The sequence below is a fragment of the Geotrypetes seraphini genome, chromosome 2 (genome assembly GCF_902459505.1).
Source record: "Geotrypetes seraphini chromosome 2, aGeoSer1.1, whole genome shotgun sequence".
Taxonomy (NCBI): domain Eukaryota; kingdom Metazoa; phylum Chordata; class Amphibia; order Gymnophiona; family Dermophiidae; genus Geotrypetes; species Geotrypetes seraphini.
Window position 1 is genome coordinate 520706461 of NC_047085.1, and position 18772 is coordinate 520725232.

Here is an 18772-nt window from a genome sequence, read left to right on the forward strand (position 1 = left end):
GTTTGGCCTCCGGTGAAGGGTGGGGGGGGTGGATGAAAAGTAGGCAGCACAATGGATTGATTCAATGGAAGGCTGAAACCACCTCGGGTAGGAATTTTGGATGAGTCCGTAACAGCACTTTGTCATGAAGAAAATAGGTATATGGACTATAAGATACCAAGGCATGGAGTTCTCCCAATCTGCCAGCCGCGGTAATAGCTACCAGGAATAGAGTCTTCCAGGTAAGGAATTTGAGTGGTGCAAAAGATAGAGGTTGAAATGGGGGAACCATGAGAGCCTGCAGTACCAGGTTGAGATCCCAGACCGGCACCGGAGGTCGGAGGGGGGGATGCAGCCGAAGAAGTCCTTTGAAGAAGCGCTTGACCACAGGATGGCGCGCCAGGGAGACCGTGTCCACGGGTTTGTGGTACATTGAGATGGCCACCAGATGAAGGCGAAAGGATTTGTAGGATAATCCGTCTGTTTGCCGGGAAGCAAGGTAGCGGAGGACCTGAGCCAAGGGCGAGGTGCTGGGGTGAACTCGACAGTGGGAGCACCAGCGCTGGCAACGGGACCACTTGGCGGAGTAGGAGTATTGAGTCCCCGGAGCTCTGGAGGCGAGAAGGATGTGTAGGACCTTCGGCGGGAAGGCAGAGTCCCCAGTCAGCCTGGGAGCAGAAGCCAGGCTGTTAGTTTGAGAGACGGAAGGTTGGGGTGAAGCAATCGACCGTCGTGTTGAGTGAGAAGATCCGGGAACCGTGGTAGAATCCAATGAGCCTGAGAAGCCAGGTTGATGAGGACGGGGAACCAGGCTTGTCTCGGCCCATACGGAGTGATGAGGATCATGGAGGCATTGTCTGTGATGGCCTTTTGAAGGACTTTCCCCAATCAGAGGAAAGGCATAGAGGAGAAGTGGAGACCAGTGGAGGAGGAACGCATCGTCTGCCAAACAGGTTGGTTCTCCGTATCTGGAGCAAAATCTGCGACATTTGGCGTTCGTCTGGGATGCAAATAGGTCGACGTGAGGAGTGCCCCATTTTGCGAAAAGCATTTGCGTAACTGTGCTCTGAAGTGACCATTCGTGAGGACTGAGTTGTCTGTCTGCCAGTTGGTTGTCCGTACCTGGAAGGTAGACCGCCTGCAGAGTGGAATGGAGCTGGAGAGCGAGGTTCCAAATGGAGAATACTTCGCGGGATAAGCGAGAGGAGCCCATTCCCCCCTGTTTGTTCACATAGAACATGGCAACCTGGTTGTCGGTGCGGATTCGGATGATCTGAATGTGTAAGTGGTGTTGGAACACTTGTAGGGCCAGATGGATGGCATGCAGTTCCAGGAAGTTGACGCTGCAGCGGGCTAAGGCAGGGGACCAAGTGCCCTGCGTGGACCAAGAGAGGAGATGAGTGCCCCAGCCTTTCTTGGAGGCATCTGTTGTGATGGTGACAGTAGGCTGAGGAGGACTACACGGAAGCCCGTGAGAGAGGGGATCCACGTGAAACCACCATTGGAAGTCCTGAAGCACCTGGGGCGTCAATTGTAGTTGCGTGGAAAGCGGTTGAAGGAACTGGTTCAAATGGGTTTTGGGAAACCATTGGATAGGGGGACTGCAAACTGCAGCACTTGCACTGTGACCGCCATGTGTCCTAGCAAGGTGAGAACGACCCTGGCTGTGGCCCAGAGCCCTGGGTACTAGGGGGACATCAGTTGTTGGAGGACTTGTGCTCGCATTGGCGGGAGTAAAACCATAGCCTGCTGAGTCCGAAAAGTCGTCCCGAGGAATTGAAGGGAGATGAGACGTTGGAAAATCGAGAAGAAAACCCAACTGTAGAAGGAGGTTGATGGTATGGCTCAAAGCCTGGCGTGTGAGGCAGGGCGTCAAGCTGAAATGAGCCAGGTGCGCCCCAATGTGGATGACGCGCTTGGAAAAGATCCAGGGCGCTGACTAGGCCGAAAGGGAGAACTGTGTATTGGTAGTGAAGGTTCTGGAACACTAACCTGAGATACTGTCAGTGAGGGATGAATTGAGATAGGCATCCCGAAAGTTTTTGACATGAGCCCAGCGTCGACCTGGAGCAGTGGAGCCCTGACGGAGATCGAGAGTATGAGGAATCACTCCTTCAATATGAAGTTGTTTAGGTTCCGTAGGTCCAAATCGGACGGACGCCTCCCGTCTTATTCGGAATGAGGAAACCTCGGGAACAGAATCCCGGGCCCCGCTGGTGTTCGGGAACCGGCTCCCCGGCCCGAATATCCAGCAGTCGAGACAACTCCTGTTGCCAAGGAAGCAGGTGAGATGGTCTAAGAGACTGTTGGGAAGGTGGGCCCCAAGGTGGAGGAGCCAAGAAACCACGGCGGTATCCATGTTGAATGATGCGCAAGACCCAGGTGTCTGTGGTTATAGCTCGCCAGGTCTGGAGAAAAACCTCAACCGACCTTCCACCGGAACAGCAGGAAGGGGAGGGTTGTTCAAAAAGAGGGTTGGGGCTTCTGGCCTGCAGTTGAGCAGGTTTAGGAGAGCGACGGTCTCGCGGGGCTCAGTTGGAGGATCGTTGCGGATATGGCGCATCTGTGTTGAGTGATGTGCGGTATGTTCCTCCAGAGCATCCATTGCAATCCTCTTCAATCCCCCAATTTAGATCCTAAACCATGTCTCCGAACAAGCTGTCTCCGAGACGAGGAGCATCCGCCACCTTCGCAAGAATGACCACCTCCCAGTGTAGAGTATTGCAACCCTGCCAGTCCGCGGGGGGAAATACGTGTAGCCGTTCCCCGCATGGCGGTATCAAAGGAATCTTTGGCGGCTCGGATATTCGATATTGGAGAGGACGGCCTTAAAAACGTCCTGCGTGGGCACCGGTAAGGTCTCGACCAGGTTTCTCATACCCTTCATGTTAGAAGGAGGTGATGGATGGCAATTCGCCCAGACAGCATGGAGTTTTGATAAGCTCGTTTACCCATGGAGTCCATGATGCGCATCACGCGGACCGGTGGAGGTAGGAGCAAAGTATTTGGAGGATTTGAATATCCGCAAGGCCGAGCGTACCAGCAGGGATTGGTGAGGGAGTTGAGTTTTGTTCAATCCCGTCACCTCCTGGACTGTGTCGTGACCCGGGCCGAGGAGGGTCCAGTTTGCTTTCTGAGAATCAGTCAGAGTAGCATGGAGGGGCAAAGAGATCACTCCTTTAGGGAATTGAAGATACTAAAGGACCTAAAGTCTCTGTTCCCGGGGGTCTGTGTGGTCAATTGAAAAGAAGACGCCAGCTTGGATAGGAAGCGTGGGTAGGAGGTGTCATCCGGGGGTGATGCCCTATCCCGCTCAGATGGAGTGTTCTCGAGCCAGATATCGTCTGCGGATCAGGCGAGGATAAGTATTTTACTTGATATCTCCCTTTCCTCAGGCTTGCAAGCAAAGTCCCAGCAAAGTTTTACCAGAGAAGATTTATCTGTCTCTGAAGCAACACAGGGAATTAGAACATAAGAACATAAGAACTGCCTTCTCCGGATCAGACCTTCGGTCCATCAAGTCCGGCGATCCGCACACGCGGAGGCCCTGCCAGGTGTACACCTGGCGTAATTTATAGTCCATCAAATCCTTATATGCCTCTCTTAAGGAGATATGCATCTAGTTTGCTCTTGAAGCCTAGGATGGTCGATTCTGTCATAATCTCCTCTGGGAGAGCATTCCAGGTGTCAACCACTCTCTGAGTAAAGCAGAACTTCCTGACATTAGTCCTGAACCTGTCCCCCCTCAGCTTCATTACATGTCCTCTAGTCCGTGTCAAATTGGACAATGTAAATAATCTTCTCTGCTCTATTTTGTCGATTCCTTTCAGTATTTTGAAGGTCTCGATCATATCCCCACGCAGTCTCCTTTTCTCAAGGGAGAACAATCCTAGTGTTATAAGTCTGTCCTCGTATTCCAGTTTCTCCATACCCTTCACCAGTTTTGTTGCTCGTCTCTGCACCCTCTCCAGCAGCTTTATATCCTTCTTTAGGTAGGGGGACCAATGTTGGACACAGTATTCCAAGTGTGGTCTGACCATTGCCCTATAAAGCGGCATTATAACTTTCTCCGATCTACTCGAGATTCCTTTCTTTATCATGCCCAACATTCTATTTGCCTTCTTTGCCGCTGCCGCGCATTGTGCCGACAGCTTCAGGGTCCTATCTATCAGTACACCAGGTCCTTTTCTTGTTCACTCTTCCCCAGAGTTGCACCTGACATTGTATACTCGTATTCCTTATTTTTATTGCCTAAATGCATTACCTTGCATTTCTCCACATTGAACTTCATCTGCCATTTCTCCGCCCATGTTTCTAACCGACACAAGTCGCTCTGGAGATCCCAAGTCCCCAGGATTGCAATCTGTTGCAGTAACCATCAAGCTACTCAATTCTACTCTGCTCCATTTCTTCAGGAGCTATTGAGAAAGCTGGTGGGCTGGAGCAATAGCAGCAGACAAGGTAGGAAGACCCTAAGTACAGAGGCAGCAGCTTAAACAGGGAGCCACCGCTGTTCCTTGTTATATTACCTCTCCTGAGTGGGCTTGAAGCAGGGTGCCTATGCCGGTCTAGGGAGTCAGAAAGCTGAGCTGTAGGCTCTGTAGCTCGGTGCCGACGGCTGGCTTCAGTCGGTGCCGAGGGCGGGCCCAAGAGGAAGCTATCCAGCCGTGATTGGTCAGAGGGAGTAGCCACTGAGCCAATCGATAGCGGGGGAGCAAGAGAGCCAATAGGCAGCGTCCCTGCATGTGACGTCATCAGGCTCGACGTGACACACGCAGGAGACGTCGGTGCCTGAGCTGGTGAGAGAAGTACCAGCTTCGGCACCGTGTGAGGCAGTCCCTGCGGCTCCGATGCCCCTTGCAAGCAGGCAGAGGGGAGAGCGGAGGCCGCGGTTGTTGTGAGGCAGTCCCTGCGGCTCCGATACCCCTTGCAAGCAGGCGGAGGGGAGAGCGGAGGCCGCGTTAGGGTTTTGCTTTCTCTGGTTGAGGTGCTCGAATTTCGATCGAGCGCCTGTGAATTTTCGCTCAGGGAGCGCAGGAAACCCTCCGGTGGAGGGGACCTAGGCAACGGACACCCAGGAGGTGTGCGGGTCCGTCGCCGACGTCTTCAAGGCGCACGAGGAGCAGCGCCTGAATCCAGGTCTGGATGCCCAATTTAGTTTAGATCCTTCATATAAATAAAAAAAAAATTTTAAATTAAAAGTTGAAGCGAAATAAAACGGCTGACACCGTTCTGACTACCGAGTCGGATTTTCGCGGAAACTTTAAAAACTGGATTTTGCCGGTTGGGGGTGGGCTTATATAGGTAAGGGGTGGGACCCTGTAGGGGGAGGGCTGGCACATGTGCAAAGCTCTTGAGCTTTGCAGCTTTTAGACTGCCGGGTCGGCTCCGTCAAGGGGACGTCACCCACTTGTGTGGCTGGAAGATCCCTGTCCAGGGAGAAGTGAGAGCTCCCAGTGCAGGGGGGCTCAGGGAGGCAGGGGGAAAGCTTTCTGGGTGTGAATGGTTTACAGGCCCATCATGGAGGCCAAATGGCCCTTTGGGGGACTCCTGATCCCTCTCCTACCCGGCCAGAGGCTCCTGCAGGCATCTCCTCTCTGCTCTGGCCCAGGGCTCGTCTCTTGCAGCGTGTGCAGGAAGAGACAAAAGTCGGCTGAATCCGCAAACTAAAGGAAGAAGAAAAGACGCGTTTCCTCTTGGCCACAGGAAGCGGAGCACTCTGGGACCTAGAGTCCTTTCATCTTGGCTCCACCCCCTTCTGTGCTGAGACAGTTGCTGGGGTGGATGAGCAGTTCAAACGTTCCGCCCTGTAGCACTGAGACAGGGGGAGGGGTTTGGGCTCCTCCTGGTACCCATTGGTCAGAATGTTCCTGGGGAAGATAATGCAGGGCTTTCTTGTTGGTCCCGCCCCTTTCAGTGCTAATTGGTCAAGATAGTTGCTGGGGGTGGAAGACTAGTTCAAATGTTCTGTCCTGTAGCACTGAGACAGGGGGAGGGGTTTGGGCTCCTCCTGGCGCCCATTGGTCAGAATGTTCCTGGGGAGGATAATGCAGGGCTTTCTTGTTGGTCCCGCCCCTTTCAGTGCTAATTGGTCAAGATAGTTGCTGGGGGTGGAAGACTAGTTCAAATGTTCTGTCCTGTAGCACTGAGACAGGGGGAGGGGTTTGGGCTCCTCCTGGCGCCCATTGGTCAGAATGTTCCTGGGGAGGATAATGCAGGGCTTTCTTGTTGGTCCCGCCCCTTTCAGTGCTGATTGGTCAGAAGATTGCAGTGTGAAGAGTAGTTCAAACGTTCCGTCCTGTAGCACTGAGACAGGGGGAGGGGTTTGGGCTCCTCCTGGCGCCCATTGGTCAGAATGTTCCTGGGGCGGGGAGAGGAGGAGTTGAAGGAGGGAGCAAAGGCTGGAAGTCCCGCTCTGTTACATGACAGCTGCAGGGTTTTGTTGGTCCCGCCCCTTTCAGTACTGATTGGTCAGATAGTTGCTGGGGTGGAAGAGGAGTTCAAACGTTCCGCCCTGTAGCACTGAGACAGGGGGAGGGGTTTGGGCTCCTCCTGGCACCCATTGGTCAGAATGTTCCTGGGGCGGGGAGAGGAGGAGTTTAAGGAGGGAGCAAAGGCTGGAAGTCCTGCTCTGTTACATGAGGGCTGGAGGATAACTGCAGGGCTTTGTTGGTCCCGCCCCTTTCAGTGCTGATTGGTCAGATAGTTGCTGGGGTGGAAGAGGAGTTCAAACGTTCCGCCCTGTAGCACTGAGACAGGGGGAGGGGTTTGGGCTCCTCCTGGCACCCATTGGTCAGAATGTTCCTGGGGCGGTGAGAGGAGGAGTTTAAGGAGGGAGCAAAGGCTGGAAGTCCTGCTCTATTACATGACAGCTGGAGGATAACTGCAGGGCTTTGTTGGTCCCGCCCCTTTCAGTGCTGATTGGTCAAGATAGTTGCTGGGGGTGGAAGACTAGTTCAAACGTTCTGTCCTGTAGCACTGAGACAGGGGGAGGGGTTTGGGCTCCTCCTGGCGCCCATTGGTCAGAATGTTCCTGGGGTGGGAAGAGGAGGAGTTTAAGGGGGGGCGGGAAGGGCAGGAGAATCCCTTTAGGGCTCTGCAGAAAATCTCTCTGGACTTCAGCCCTGGCTCCTCCCTCCCTCCCCTCCCAGTTGCCTAAGGAGGAGCCGTGGCATTTGCTTGCTCAGTCCCAGTGTTCAGCTTCTCTCTGGGGTTGTGGAAATCAGATTGTAGGGACAGAGAAATTACTTGTACGTAAGGCTAGTAACAGTAGTCAGCTCTGTACCAGCTCCGCCCCTTCCAGGAGCTGAGGGGTGGAGTCTAGGCAACGTCGTCGGGTCCCTCCACGAGAAGCCCCGCCCTCCCCTTTGTGAGGTCATCGGTCTTTATTCTTCCTTGCCTGACCTAAAACCCTCAGCGTCTCCCCTGGACCTGGACAATGATCCCCCATTCATTTGGAAGTCCAGAGGAAAAGGCTGGGAGAAGCTTCTGACTCTTGGAGAAAATGGCTCTGTTTAGTTATGCGGATTTATTAAAGATGCAGCAGGGGTCTTTTAAGAAAATCCGAATTATTCAAAACTTGGCAGTACCATTGGTTTTTGGTATAAAAAAATGGGATCACATTACCCCCTACTATCAAAAACTTCATTGGCTGCCCCAGGAGGCAATAGTTCTGTTCAAATTTGCCTGTCTTTGTTTCAAATCTATTCTTGGTTTGGCCCCTATGGATTTGCTCTCTCATTTCAACTTGGATTGTTCCTTTAGGCCTATAAGCAGAGTCCACATGTTTATCCATCCATCAATAAAGGCCTGCCGCTATAAAAGATACGTGGACAGAACCCTCGCTTTCCAAACGGGTCATCTGAACAATTGGCTGGGTAACATTATTACGCACTCCTCATCCTATCTAAGTTTTAGGAAAACTAGTAAAAACAAACTTGTACAACAAATTTGTAACCTAAGATCTCTTAAAGCCGTTTCTCCTTATACTCTAACCGATTTGTAACCAAGAACTCTCAAGCCTTCTCAGTACTCTGCTTACATGTATTTGACGACTTTACATTGTGCCTCTCTTCGCTGATCTTGTGGATTGTTCCAGCTCCTCTTATCTCTGTATCCTTTGACTTTTCATTGTGCATATCATCGCTGATAGTCCAGCTTTTCTTATTATGAATTGCCTCGAACTATTATGGCTTTGGCGGTATATAAGAATAAGATGATTATTATTACAATTTTGTTAACATTCAATTGCTTCATAAAGGCGGTTAATCAAGCCCAATAAATAAACAATAGTAAAGTGACCAAATATAAACATATAGGAAATATAATAAATGAGGTAAATTTGGAAATAGCAAATTGAAACCTAATAATAGGAATATAATATCAGAAATATATAGTAAAACCTTGGAGTGCAAGTAACTTGGTTTGCAAGTGTTTTGCAAGACAAGCAAAACATTTTATTAAATTTTAACTTGATATACAAGCAGTGTCTTGCAACACAAGTACATACAGAATACACACATCACAACTGAGCCGATGGTTCTTCTCTCTCTGACGCTGCAAGAGTGTAGTGACTGTTCTAAACGAACAAAGTCTTGCAACATGAGTACATACAGTATACACACGTGACATCATCACAACTGAGCCGATGGTTCTTCTCTCTGACGCTGCAGGAGTGTAGTGACTGTTTTAAATGAGCGAGGTCTTGCAATTCAAGTACGTATTCAAGTTTTTGGGTTGTGGAACAAATCGTCTGAGTTTCCATTATTCAATTTGATATACGAGTGCTTTGGATTACAAGCATGCTTCTGGAACGAATTATGCTCGCAAACCATGGTTTGACTGTATACATATAACAGCCCTGTAGGAAAATCATAGGCAGCAGAACACTTTCTTGTTTGGAGGGGGGGTGCCGCAAGCTGTGCCCCAAACCCCGCCCACATAATTGTAATACCATTTTTTCATATATACACACAATACAATCTTATTAACAACACATAATGGTTGATCACAAAATTAAACTACGCAAAGAACACTGTATGTTTCTCAACATTCATTCCTACCAGAACACAGATAATAATAACCCCTATGTAAATAAGGGACCAAAAACTAAAAGTACTAATACAGTATATATAAACAAACCCTAAGATGCAAGACTCTGCATGCAGTACAACCCCCAGAGAAATAGAAACAAATGCATTTCTTCCTGAACAGTGCAAACTATAGACAGCAGATGTAATTTCTCAAAACTGACACAATTCAAGCACTAAATTGAAAATAAAATCATTTACCCTACCTTTGTTGTCTGGTGATTTTGTTTTTCAAACCATCTTTTCCCAGTCTTTGGCTGCACTTCCTTCTGTCTGTGCTCTTAACTGTGTATCTAGGGCCACCTTATCCATTTGCTGGTTTTCTCTCCTTCACATTCTGCCATGGTGATGGGACAAAAGCATGCGAGACTTCAGTGCGCCGACATTGCATGCAGTGCAGACAATTCGGCCCAAGACCCCAGTGAGCTGCCGAATAACTTACTTTTAAAGAGCTCCGTCGTGGGGTGTGGGGAGGAATCCCCCCCCCCCACACTTTACTTCATAATCTTCGTGCTGCTGTTGGGGGGTGTAGGGAGTGCAACCTCCCACATTATAGAGAAAACTTAACTTTCTTAAAAAATCAGAAAAAAGTTAAGTTTACTTTATAATGGAGGGTTACAACCCCCCCCCCCACCAACAGCAGCGCAAAGAGTATGAAGTAAACTGTGGGAGTTCCCTACTCATACCCCACATAGAAGCTCTTTAAAAGTAAGTTTTTTGGTGGCACGCTGGGGTCTTGCGCCGAATTGTCTGCGCTCCAATGTTGGCGCGCTGAAGTCTCACGTGCAAATGACTATAAACCTTCTGCCATACATCCGTCTTTATCATTAATTTTTAACATTCAACTTTCTTCCATTTTTCTGCTTTCTCAAAATCTACTTTTCCATGGCTTCCCTTCCCATCTATCCATATGTACCATCTCCTCCCTCTTTCTTCTCCCCTACTCTCATCTATCCATAAGAAGCATTTCTTATCTCTTCCCTGTCACACCCGTATTTCTATCCGTAGATTTCTTAAAGATAGAAATTTCCAGTCGAATCGGGTCCTTTAGTAACGGTGACATCTAAGAACGAGATCTGCACAGGATCACTGTTCATACTGAACTCCACCTTAGGATGTCTAGAATTAAGCCAACAATGAAAGGAATCAAGATCTTCTTTGGAGCCAGTCCAGATGACAAAAATGTCATCGCTATAGCGCATCCATGTCAGCACAAAAATGAAAAATGGGTTACTGACAATTCATGTGTCTTCAAATCTCTTCATAAAAAGATTAGCCACAGAGGGGGCCATGGTGGCCACCCCAGAAGTCTGCTGAAAAAATCTTTCTTTGAATCTGAAATAGTTCTTTTGCATCGCCAAAGCCATAAGTTGGATCAAAAAATCCACAGGGATCCTTGGATTGACGAGATGGATATTCAAAAACTCCGTAATGATGGAAATCACTTCATCCTGTGGTATAATTGTATAAAGAGATTTCATGTCAAAAGTTACAAAAAATGAAATCTCCTCAATAGTGGATATTTGCGAAAGTCTGGTCAAAGAATGGGAGGAATCTCTCAAATATGAAAAACCTTTAGTCACAATAGGTTTAAGGAAGATGCCAACAAAAGAGGAGAGGGGTTCCAAAACAGACCCCTTAGTGGAAACAATTGGGTGTCCAGGGGGATTCACCAGATCTTTGTGGATTTTCAGTAAAATTCTACGGTCAGTGATGTTAAGGTATTTGAACTCTCTTTTTGTCAAAAAAACTTGTTCTAAATCAGTAGTTGTAAGGCATTTGATGTCGTCAATCAATCTAGGTGTAGGGTCGGACTCCGATTCAAGGTAATCAGTTGGGACCATTAATAATCTCATAATCTCAGCTTCATACTTGCACATGTCCAAGACCACAATGGCTCCTCCTTTGCTCTACATATGCGTAGAGTGTGATTGGACCTCAGGGATTTAAGAGCCAGGAATTCATCTCTGGTCAGGTTATAAGGTTGGTAATGTCTCCCTTTTGCGATGAACTTTTTGACATCTTTTGTGACTAGATCTTTGAAAGTGCTCAAATGAGAACTGGGAGGAATTGGGGGGGGGGGGGTTCCATGTAGATTTATTTCTAATTATTGACTGGTCCATACTGTCCCGTGGATGCTGAGTGAAAAATTCCTTGAGCTGTAACTTTCTAAAGAACTTCTCAATGTCCACTCGCAGCTTAAATGTTTGCAACTGTTTTACCTGGACAAAAGTAAGGCCATGTGACAAAACAGACCTCTCAATAGCTTTCAGTGACTATGAAGACAAGTTGAACACTACTTGTTCTTTGTTTGATTGTTGGTCATTTTGGACTGTGTTCCTTGAGATCAGGTGGCAGGGTGTCTTTGATTTTGATTGCGCCTTCTGGGTTTTCTCTGAGGTTGGTTCCGACCACATCCTCCAGAACTGTCTCTGTCTAAAAAATCATCTTTGGAGTTAGACATGGAATCACCTTCTGAGGGATCTGAAGAGTCAAATTTTTTACGTTTTTCTTTAGAAAGGTTAGACAACCATGGATATACCTTCTGGCTGGTATAATCCTCTTCGTCTCTTTTGAACTTCTTTATCTTGTTTCTCTGTAGATTCAATTTAAAGGACTCAATTTTCTTCTACCTTCAAACTACGTCTACCTGTCAATCCTTATGGCTAAACTCCAAGATTCAAATTGGCGAGTCGGGGATCTTCTGGAAGCATTGGATGCAGGCAGATATACATACACTAGATGATGTTGTAACAAATGGGAAAATGCTTGATTTTTCACGACTGCAACAATCATTCGGTATTTCAAAGTCTCAGAATTATAAGTGGTTGCAGTTGAAGCAAGCCATTCAGAAGGGGTTCCCTGATAGTTTGCCGGTCCTGTGCTTCCAGACAGATTTCTTAGGATATCAGGCTGTCCAGTGGTATAAATTAATATCTGGTTATATGAATAAGAAACCAAAAACTAGACTTAGAGACATTTGGAGCATTGAGATAAAGCAGATTTCTGCATCTCAATGGTCACAAATTTGAACTTGGAGGATGAGATGTACAGCATCAGCATCTATGAGACAAACTTGTTTTGGTTTTTTTTGTTACATAGTTTTTGGACCTCTGTTAGATTACAAAAAGTAGATAATTCTAAGTCAAGTAGATGCACTGTCATCTTGATATAGGAACACTGGATCATCTGCTCTTCTTTTGTCCCTTGATATTTAAATTTTGGCAATCCATTTGGAGTCAAATCCATAGAATACTGGAAGCTCCAGTAGCATTGACATATGATACAGTGCTATTTGGCACGTTAATGAGGGCCAAGAGTCCAATAACTTCATGTAATAATAGATTACTTTTCATTATTATGGGAGTTGCCATACAACTTATTCGGAAAAATTGAGATAGGTTAAACTATAGTTTTTGGTGGGAATCCTTGTGCCAAACATACATTTGAATGTATGAGAGCAATACAATTGGGACATTATAAGAAATTCAAGGAGGTTTGGGACCCATTGACAAAATTCTGTAAAGATTGATTATTGGTTTTAGCCCTTTGATTATACACATTCAGGAGGGGTGGGGGGGGGAGGGATATGCCTTTAATTTATTATTTGATTGTAATTTGTTGGTCTTGATCATTTGTATTATTCTTGATTGTCTTTATGCTATATGAAAGGGTGGGTGGGTGGGAAGGGATATGTTTTTATTATTTCATTATATCATTTGATGGAATTAAGTGCTGTCTATTTGTACATTGCTTGATAATATATTGCACTTGATGTTGGCAGGTATTCCTTTGCGGTCCAGGCTATCAGTTGGAATGAAGTAACTGTAGGCAAATTAAACCAACCTCCTATTAAACTACCTCCCTGCACTAAGACTGTGAACTTAAAAGCAATATAACATTCCAGGAGGACAGAAAGAAATACAGGACACCATACAAGACTATGTAGATATTACATTACATTACATTACATTAGTGATTTCTATTCCGCTTGTGCCTTGCGGTTCTAAGCGGATTACATTAGAAGATGGCTGGACATTTCCAGGCGATGACAATACAATTATTTGTATAACTTTACAAACTTTGCAAACCTAACTTTACTTAACTTTTCGTACATAACTTTACATAACTGGAGTATTGAGGACCATTTCCACTCAAACAGTCCAGTATGGCCCTTACAAAAGACCAATGGGTCTTAGAGAATGACTGTAGATTACAGAGAGATTAATAAGTTTACACCACCCCTGACTGCTACCCTACCAGATACTATTACATTGATAGAAGCATAGTGGGACTTGGTATGCAGTAATTGACTTAGCTAATGTGTTTTTTGCTATTCTAATTATGGAGGAAAATCAGTAGCAATTTGCATTTGCATGGATGGGGAGACAATACACATTCACTCGGTTCCCCCAGGGATATGTGCATAGCCCCACCTTGTGTCACAAGATTGTAGCTGAGCATTTAGATGCTTTTACAACCTCTCCAGAGGTCAAAATCTCACATTATATTGATGATAACATGATTCAGGGGCAGACACGAGAACAGGTAGACCAATATCTGTAAAAACTGATTTGCCATATGAAACAATATGGATGGGAAATTAATCCAGAGAAAATACAAACTCCAGCCCAAACAGTTAAGTTTTTGGGAATTCAGTAGCATGAAGGAAATCAAGAGATCCTTCTGAAAGCTAAAGATAACATATGTATTTTCCTACACCAACTACTAAAACTGAGGTTCAAAAATTCATCACACTGTTTGGATTTTGGTGCATAAACTCCATCTAAGCCAAATCCTAGTTCCTTTGTATAAAGTAACTAGGAAAAAGTACCAATTTGAATGGTTAGACGAGCAACAGAAAGCGTTTGAGTTAGTCATACATACTATACAAACTGTTCTAGATTTATGGTCCCTGCAGGAAGGGCCTAGTGAATTCTATCTTACAGTGAATGACCGGTATGCCAATTGGAGTTTACGGCAGAAACAACAAAGTAAGCAGAGGAACTGAAAGAAATCTCTGTGAATCTGGAAGATGTTCTAAGCCAAATTGACAAGTTAAAAAGTGATAAATCACCTGGACCAGATGGTATACTAATAGGAGAAACTCAAACATGAAATTCCTGACCTGCTGTTAGTGATCAGTAACTTGTCGCTAAAATCATCTGTAGTGCCTGAAGATTGGAAGGTAGCCAATGTTACGCTGATTTTTAAAAAGGGTTCCAGGGGCGATCCAGGAAATTAGACCATTAAGCCTGACTTCAGTACCGGGCAAAATGGTGGAAACAGTTATAAAAAATAAAATTGTGAAACTTGTAGACAAACATGATTTAATGAGACAGAGTCAGCAATGGTTCAGCCGAGGGAGATCTTGCCTCACCAATTTGCTTGACTTGGATAAAGGTGAGCTGGTTGATACAGTGCATCTAGATTTTCAGAAAGCTTTTGACAAAGTTCCTTATGAGAGGCTCTTGAGAAAATTAAAGAGTCATGGTATAGGATGCAAAGTTCAGTTGTGGATTAGGAATTGGTTATCGGATAGAAAACAGAGGGTAGGATTAAATGGTCATTTTTCTCAATGGAGGAGATTAAACAGTGGAGTGCTGCAGGGATCTGTACTGGGACCGGTGCTATTTAATTTAACTTATTTATAAATGATCTGGAAATTGGGACAATGCGTGAGGTGATTAAATTTGCAGATGACACTAGATTGTTCAAAGTTGTTAAAACACACGCGGATTGTGAAACAATGCAGGCAGACCTTAGGAAATTGGAAGACTGGGCGTCCAAGTGGCAGATGAAATTTAATGTTATTATAGACAATACAATGAAAGCTACCACCCAATGTGTTGCAGCGGCCAAAAAAGCAAACAAGATGCTAGGAATTATTAAAAAAGGGATGGTTAACAAGACTAAGAATGTTATAATGCCCCTGTATTGCTCCATGGTGCGACCTCACCTGGAGAATTGTGTTCAATTCTGGTCTCCTTATCTCAAGAAAGATATAGCGGCACTAGAAAAGGTTCAAAGAAGAACGACCAAAATGATAAAGGGGATGGAACTCCTCTTGTATGAGGAAAGACTGAAAAGGTTAGGGCTCCTCAGCTTGGAAAAGAGAAGGCTGAGGGGAGATATGATTGAAGTCTACAAAATCCTGAGTGGAGTAGAACGGGTACAAGTAGAATGATTTTTCACTCCATCAAAAATGACAAAGACTAAGAGACACTCAATGAAACTGCAGGGAAATACTAATAGGAAGAAAACTAATAGGAGGAAATATTTTTTCACTTAGAGATTAGTTAAGCTCTGGAACGTGTTTCCAGAGGTTGTGGTAAAAATGGATAGTGTAGCTGGTTTTAAGAAAAGTTTGGACAAATTCCTGAAGGAAAAGTCCATAGTCTATTATTAAGACATGGGGAAGCCCCTGCTTGCCCTGAATTGGTAGCATGGAATGTTGCTATAGAGAATTGACACAGGGGAAAAATCTGTCCCCGTCACCGGACCACTGTCCCCTTCACCACCCCATCCCCGTATTATCCACTCTGCCCTCTCACAACCTCACCACCCTTCAGCGGCCCAAGAATCTCCCTCCCTCTTACCTTCGCTGTGCATTAGTCACGTGTATGTGTGGGCAAAAGCTTCTCCTCTGACTGATCGGTGACCGCACGACTTCCCTCCCTTAACTGCGGGGACAAGGCCATTCACCGCTCCACGGGGCGGTGGATGGCCTTGTTCCCGGGCCTGCAGTGAGCACTTCCCCCCCCCCCCCCGCACCGTTTTGGCGGGTTACCCGCTGCTAACTGTGGGTAACTGCCACCGTGTCATTCTCTATGTTGCTATTCTTTTGGCTTTGGCCAGATACTAGTGACCTGGATTGACTATCTTGAGTAGAGGCTACTGGGCTTGATAGACCATTGGTCTGACCCAGTAAGGCTATTCTTATATTCTTATGTACCCCTTGGGTTCTGCTATCGTGCGCTGCCAAGTGCTGGCACGCAATATACTCCCTTTGAAAAACAACAGTTAGCATGTTATTGGGTTTTAGTGGATACTGAACAAATGACTTTGAGGCATGAACTGTTGTTACATCCTCAGATCCCAAGGGTCCAGAGAGAAAGAGAGTAAACAAAGGTCCAGAGAGAGAGTGTAAACAAGGGTCAAGAGAGAGAGAGATTAAACAAGGCTCCAGAGAGAGATATTAAACAAAGTTCGAGAGAGAGGGTGGGGTGGGGTAAACAAGAGTCCAGAGAGAGAGAAAGAGGGTAAACAAGGGTCCAGGGAGAGAGAAAGAGAGTAAACAAGGGTCCAGAGAGAGAGAGGGTAAACAAGGGTCCAGAGAGAGAGAAAGAGGGTAAACAAGGGTCCAGAGAGAGAGAAAGAGGGTAAACAAGGGTCCAGAGAGAGAGAGAGTAAACAAGGGTCCAGAGAGAGAGAGGGTAAACAAGGGTCCAGAGAGAGAGGGGGGTAAGCAATGGTCCAAAGAGAGAAAAATAGGGGTAAATAAGGGTCCAAAGAGAGCGAAAACAAGGGTCCAGAGAGAGAGAGAGAGAGATTAAACAAGGATCCAGAGAGGAGGATGGGGGTAGAAACATAGAAATAGACGGCAGATAAGGGCCACGGCCCATCTAGTCTGCCCACCCCAATGACCCTCCCCTACCTATCTCTTTGAATAGATCCCACATGCCTATCCCATTTGGCCTTAAAATCAGGCACGCTGCTGGCCTCAATGACCTGAAGGGTCCAGAGGGAGAAAGAGAGAGAGAAAGAACTTAAACAAGTGTCCAGAGCACGTATCTCAAACACAAGGCCCACCTGGCCTTTTTATGTTGCCTGCAGCAATACTCCTGAACTTTCCCTTCTCAGAGCCCAATATGTCCTCCCTCCTGCGCCAGTCCGACGTCCCTGTCATGCCTGAAAGTCTGCTGGCTTCAGCAGCGATTTGGCAGTCTTGTTCATGGCTCCCCCTCCTGCCTTCCATCTGCTGCGGTCCACCCGGGCGGAAACAGGAAGTTGCACGTCATTGGAGACAGACCCAGCAGGCGAAAAGCAGGAGGAGGAGCCACGTAGAACACTCTTGAATCGTTGAGGCTGGCAGATTCCTTGGCTTGGCGGCTACATCGTTCCGGCACTGGAGGGAAAGGCAAACTGGGCTGTGAGGTGAGATGAAGGGAGAGAGGTTGGACCTGGGGTAGTGTGGAGAAAGAGGGAAAAAGATACTTGAAGGGAGAACTGTTAGGAAGAGAAAGGGAGAAATGGTGGACCTGGGGGGAGGGAGGCAGGCAGACAGGGGGAGAAATTGGATCTGGAGATGGAAGGGAGGGAGAAATGTTAGGTCTGGGAGTGGAAGGGGGAGAGAGAGATGCAGCATTTTTTTCCCCATCTCATTGTTCAGCATCAAGGGAGGAGGGAAAAAGAAGAACAGAAAAGAGAGGGAGCAAAATGTTGGACCAAGAGGAGAGAGGAGGAGAGATAGAAGGAAATAGGAGACTGGGAAAGGAGTGAGATGGGAAATGGGAGAGCTACAGCATGAGAAGATGGAAAATTGATAGCTGAAAACTTAAAAAGGAGAAGGATGAGAAAGTGTACAGAGGCAGAAAAGAAAAAAGAAGAAAAGTTGAAAGGGAAAAATCAATATGTTGGAGACAGGGACTGGAGCAAGAGAGAAGAGGAGAAAAAAAAATGGACAGCAGATACTGGAAAGAGAATTAGAAGATAGACAAAATCAGAAAGAGAAACTGGGACTAAAAGCAAAATGACCAGACAATCAAAGATTACAATATGTCAAATTTGAAATGTGTATCCTGCCAGAGCTAGTGTTAGACAGCAAGCATGAACTAGGACCTAAAAGAGAGGAAAAGTCTTTTTTATTTATTTTGTAGCCGGCGTGGGGTTGGAGAGGTTGTATCCCTATACTTCTGCTAAGACTAACCCCATCCTTTGCTGGTGAGTGTTGGCGGCAGCGGTGATTGATCCGACGCTCACAGAAGCCTTATGAGCATCGGAGCTGCCACCAGCACTGGGGCCCATGCTGTGCATCAGCAAAGGGGGTAAGTATCTTAATAAAAAAATCAGGCCCACGACTTAGCCTGTGTTTTAGATTTCGGCCCCTTATGTGATTTGAGTTTGATACCCCTGGTCCAGAGAGAGAGATGGGTGTTCCAGAGATGAGGCTTTTATAGGTTATCATCTTATTTTAAAAATAGAATCTATAACATAACATAACATAACCTTTATTCTTGTATACCATCCACCCAAAGAGGATCCGGGCGGTTCGCAAAGAAGAACAGGACAATCAGTGATGTTTACATAAGATAAGATTATACATTAGCATAAAACAATGTTACAAAATAGCATTAAAAAGGTAGTACAGTTAAATTAATAAAAATGATTATGGAATGAATTGATCAAACAAATGTTTTTTTTAAAACCTTTCTAAAAGCAATATACAAATAATTTTGAAAAATCAAAAGACTCAACCAGGAATTCTGTTTGCCTAATTGAAAGGCAATTGTTTTGCTAAGAAATCTCTTAAAACGACATGACTTAACAGTAGGATACATAAACATGAATTCACTAGTGTTTTAGCCCGTTACATTCGTTACAGTAACAGGTGCTAGAATAGCCCCACCTATACCCTGACCCTAACTCTGACCCCACCCGTGCCCCGCCTCTATCATGCCCGGACCCTGTCTCCCACTGATCCC

The 18772-nt window shown here is 46.1% G+C and overlaps 1 protein-coding gene across 2 annotated transcripts in view; it reads right to left on the reverse strand.

The window, feature by feature from the left end:
• Nucleotides 1-5829, reverse strand: part of LOC117354690 (oocyte zinc finger protein XlCOF6-like) — a 31621-nt gene extending 25792 nt beyond the window's left edge. Inside the window, exon 1 of one of the 2 annotated variants that reach the window (XM_033932561.1) lies at nt 5546-5829. In XM_033932561.1, the coding sequence (XP_033788452.1) occupies nt 5546-5569 (24 nt within the window). In that variant the 5' untranslated portion in view covers nt 5570-5829. The remainder of the gene's footprint in view (nt 1-5545) is intronic. The other variant, XM_033932562.1, reaches the window with a different exon arrangement.
• Between the last annotated feature and the right edge of the window lie 12943 nt (nt 5830-18772).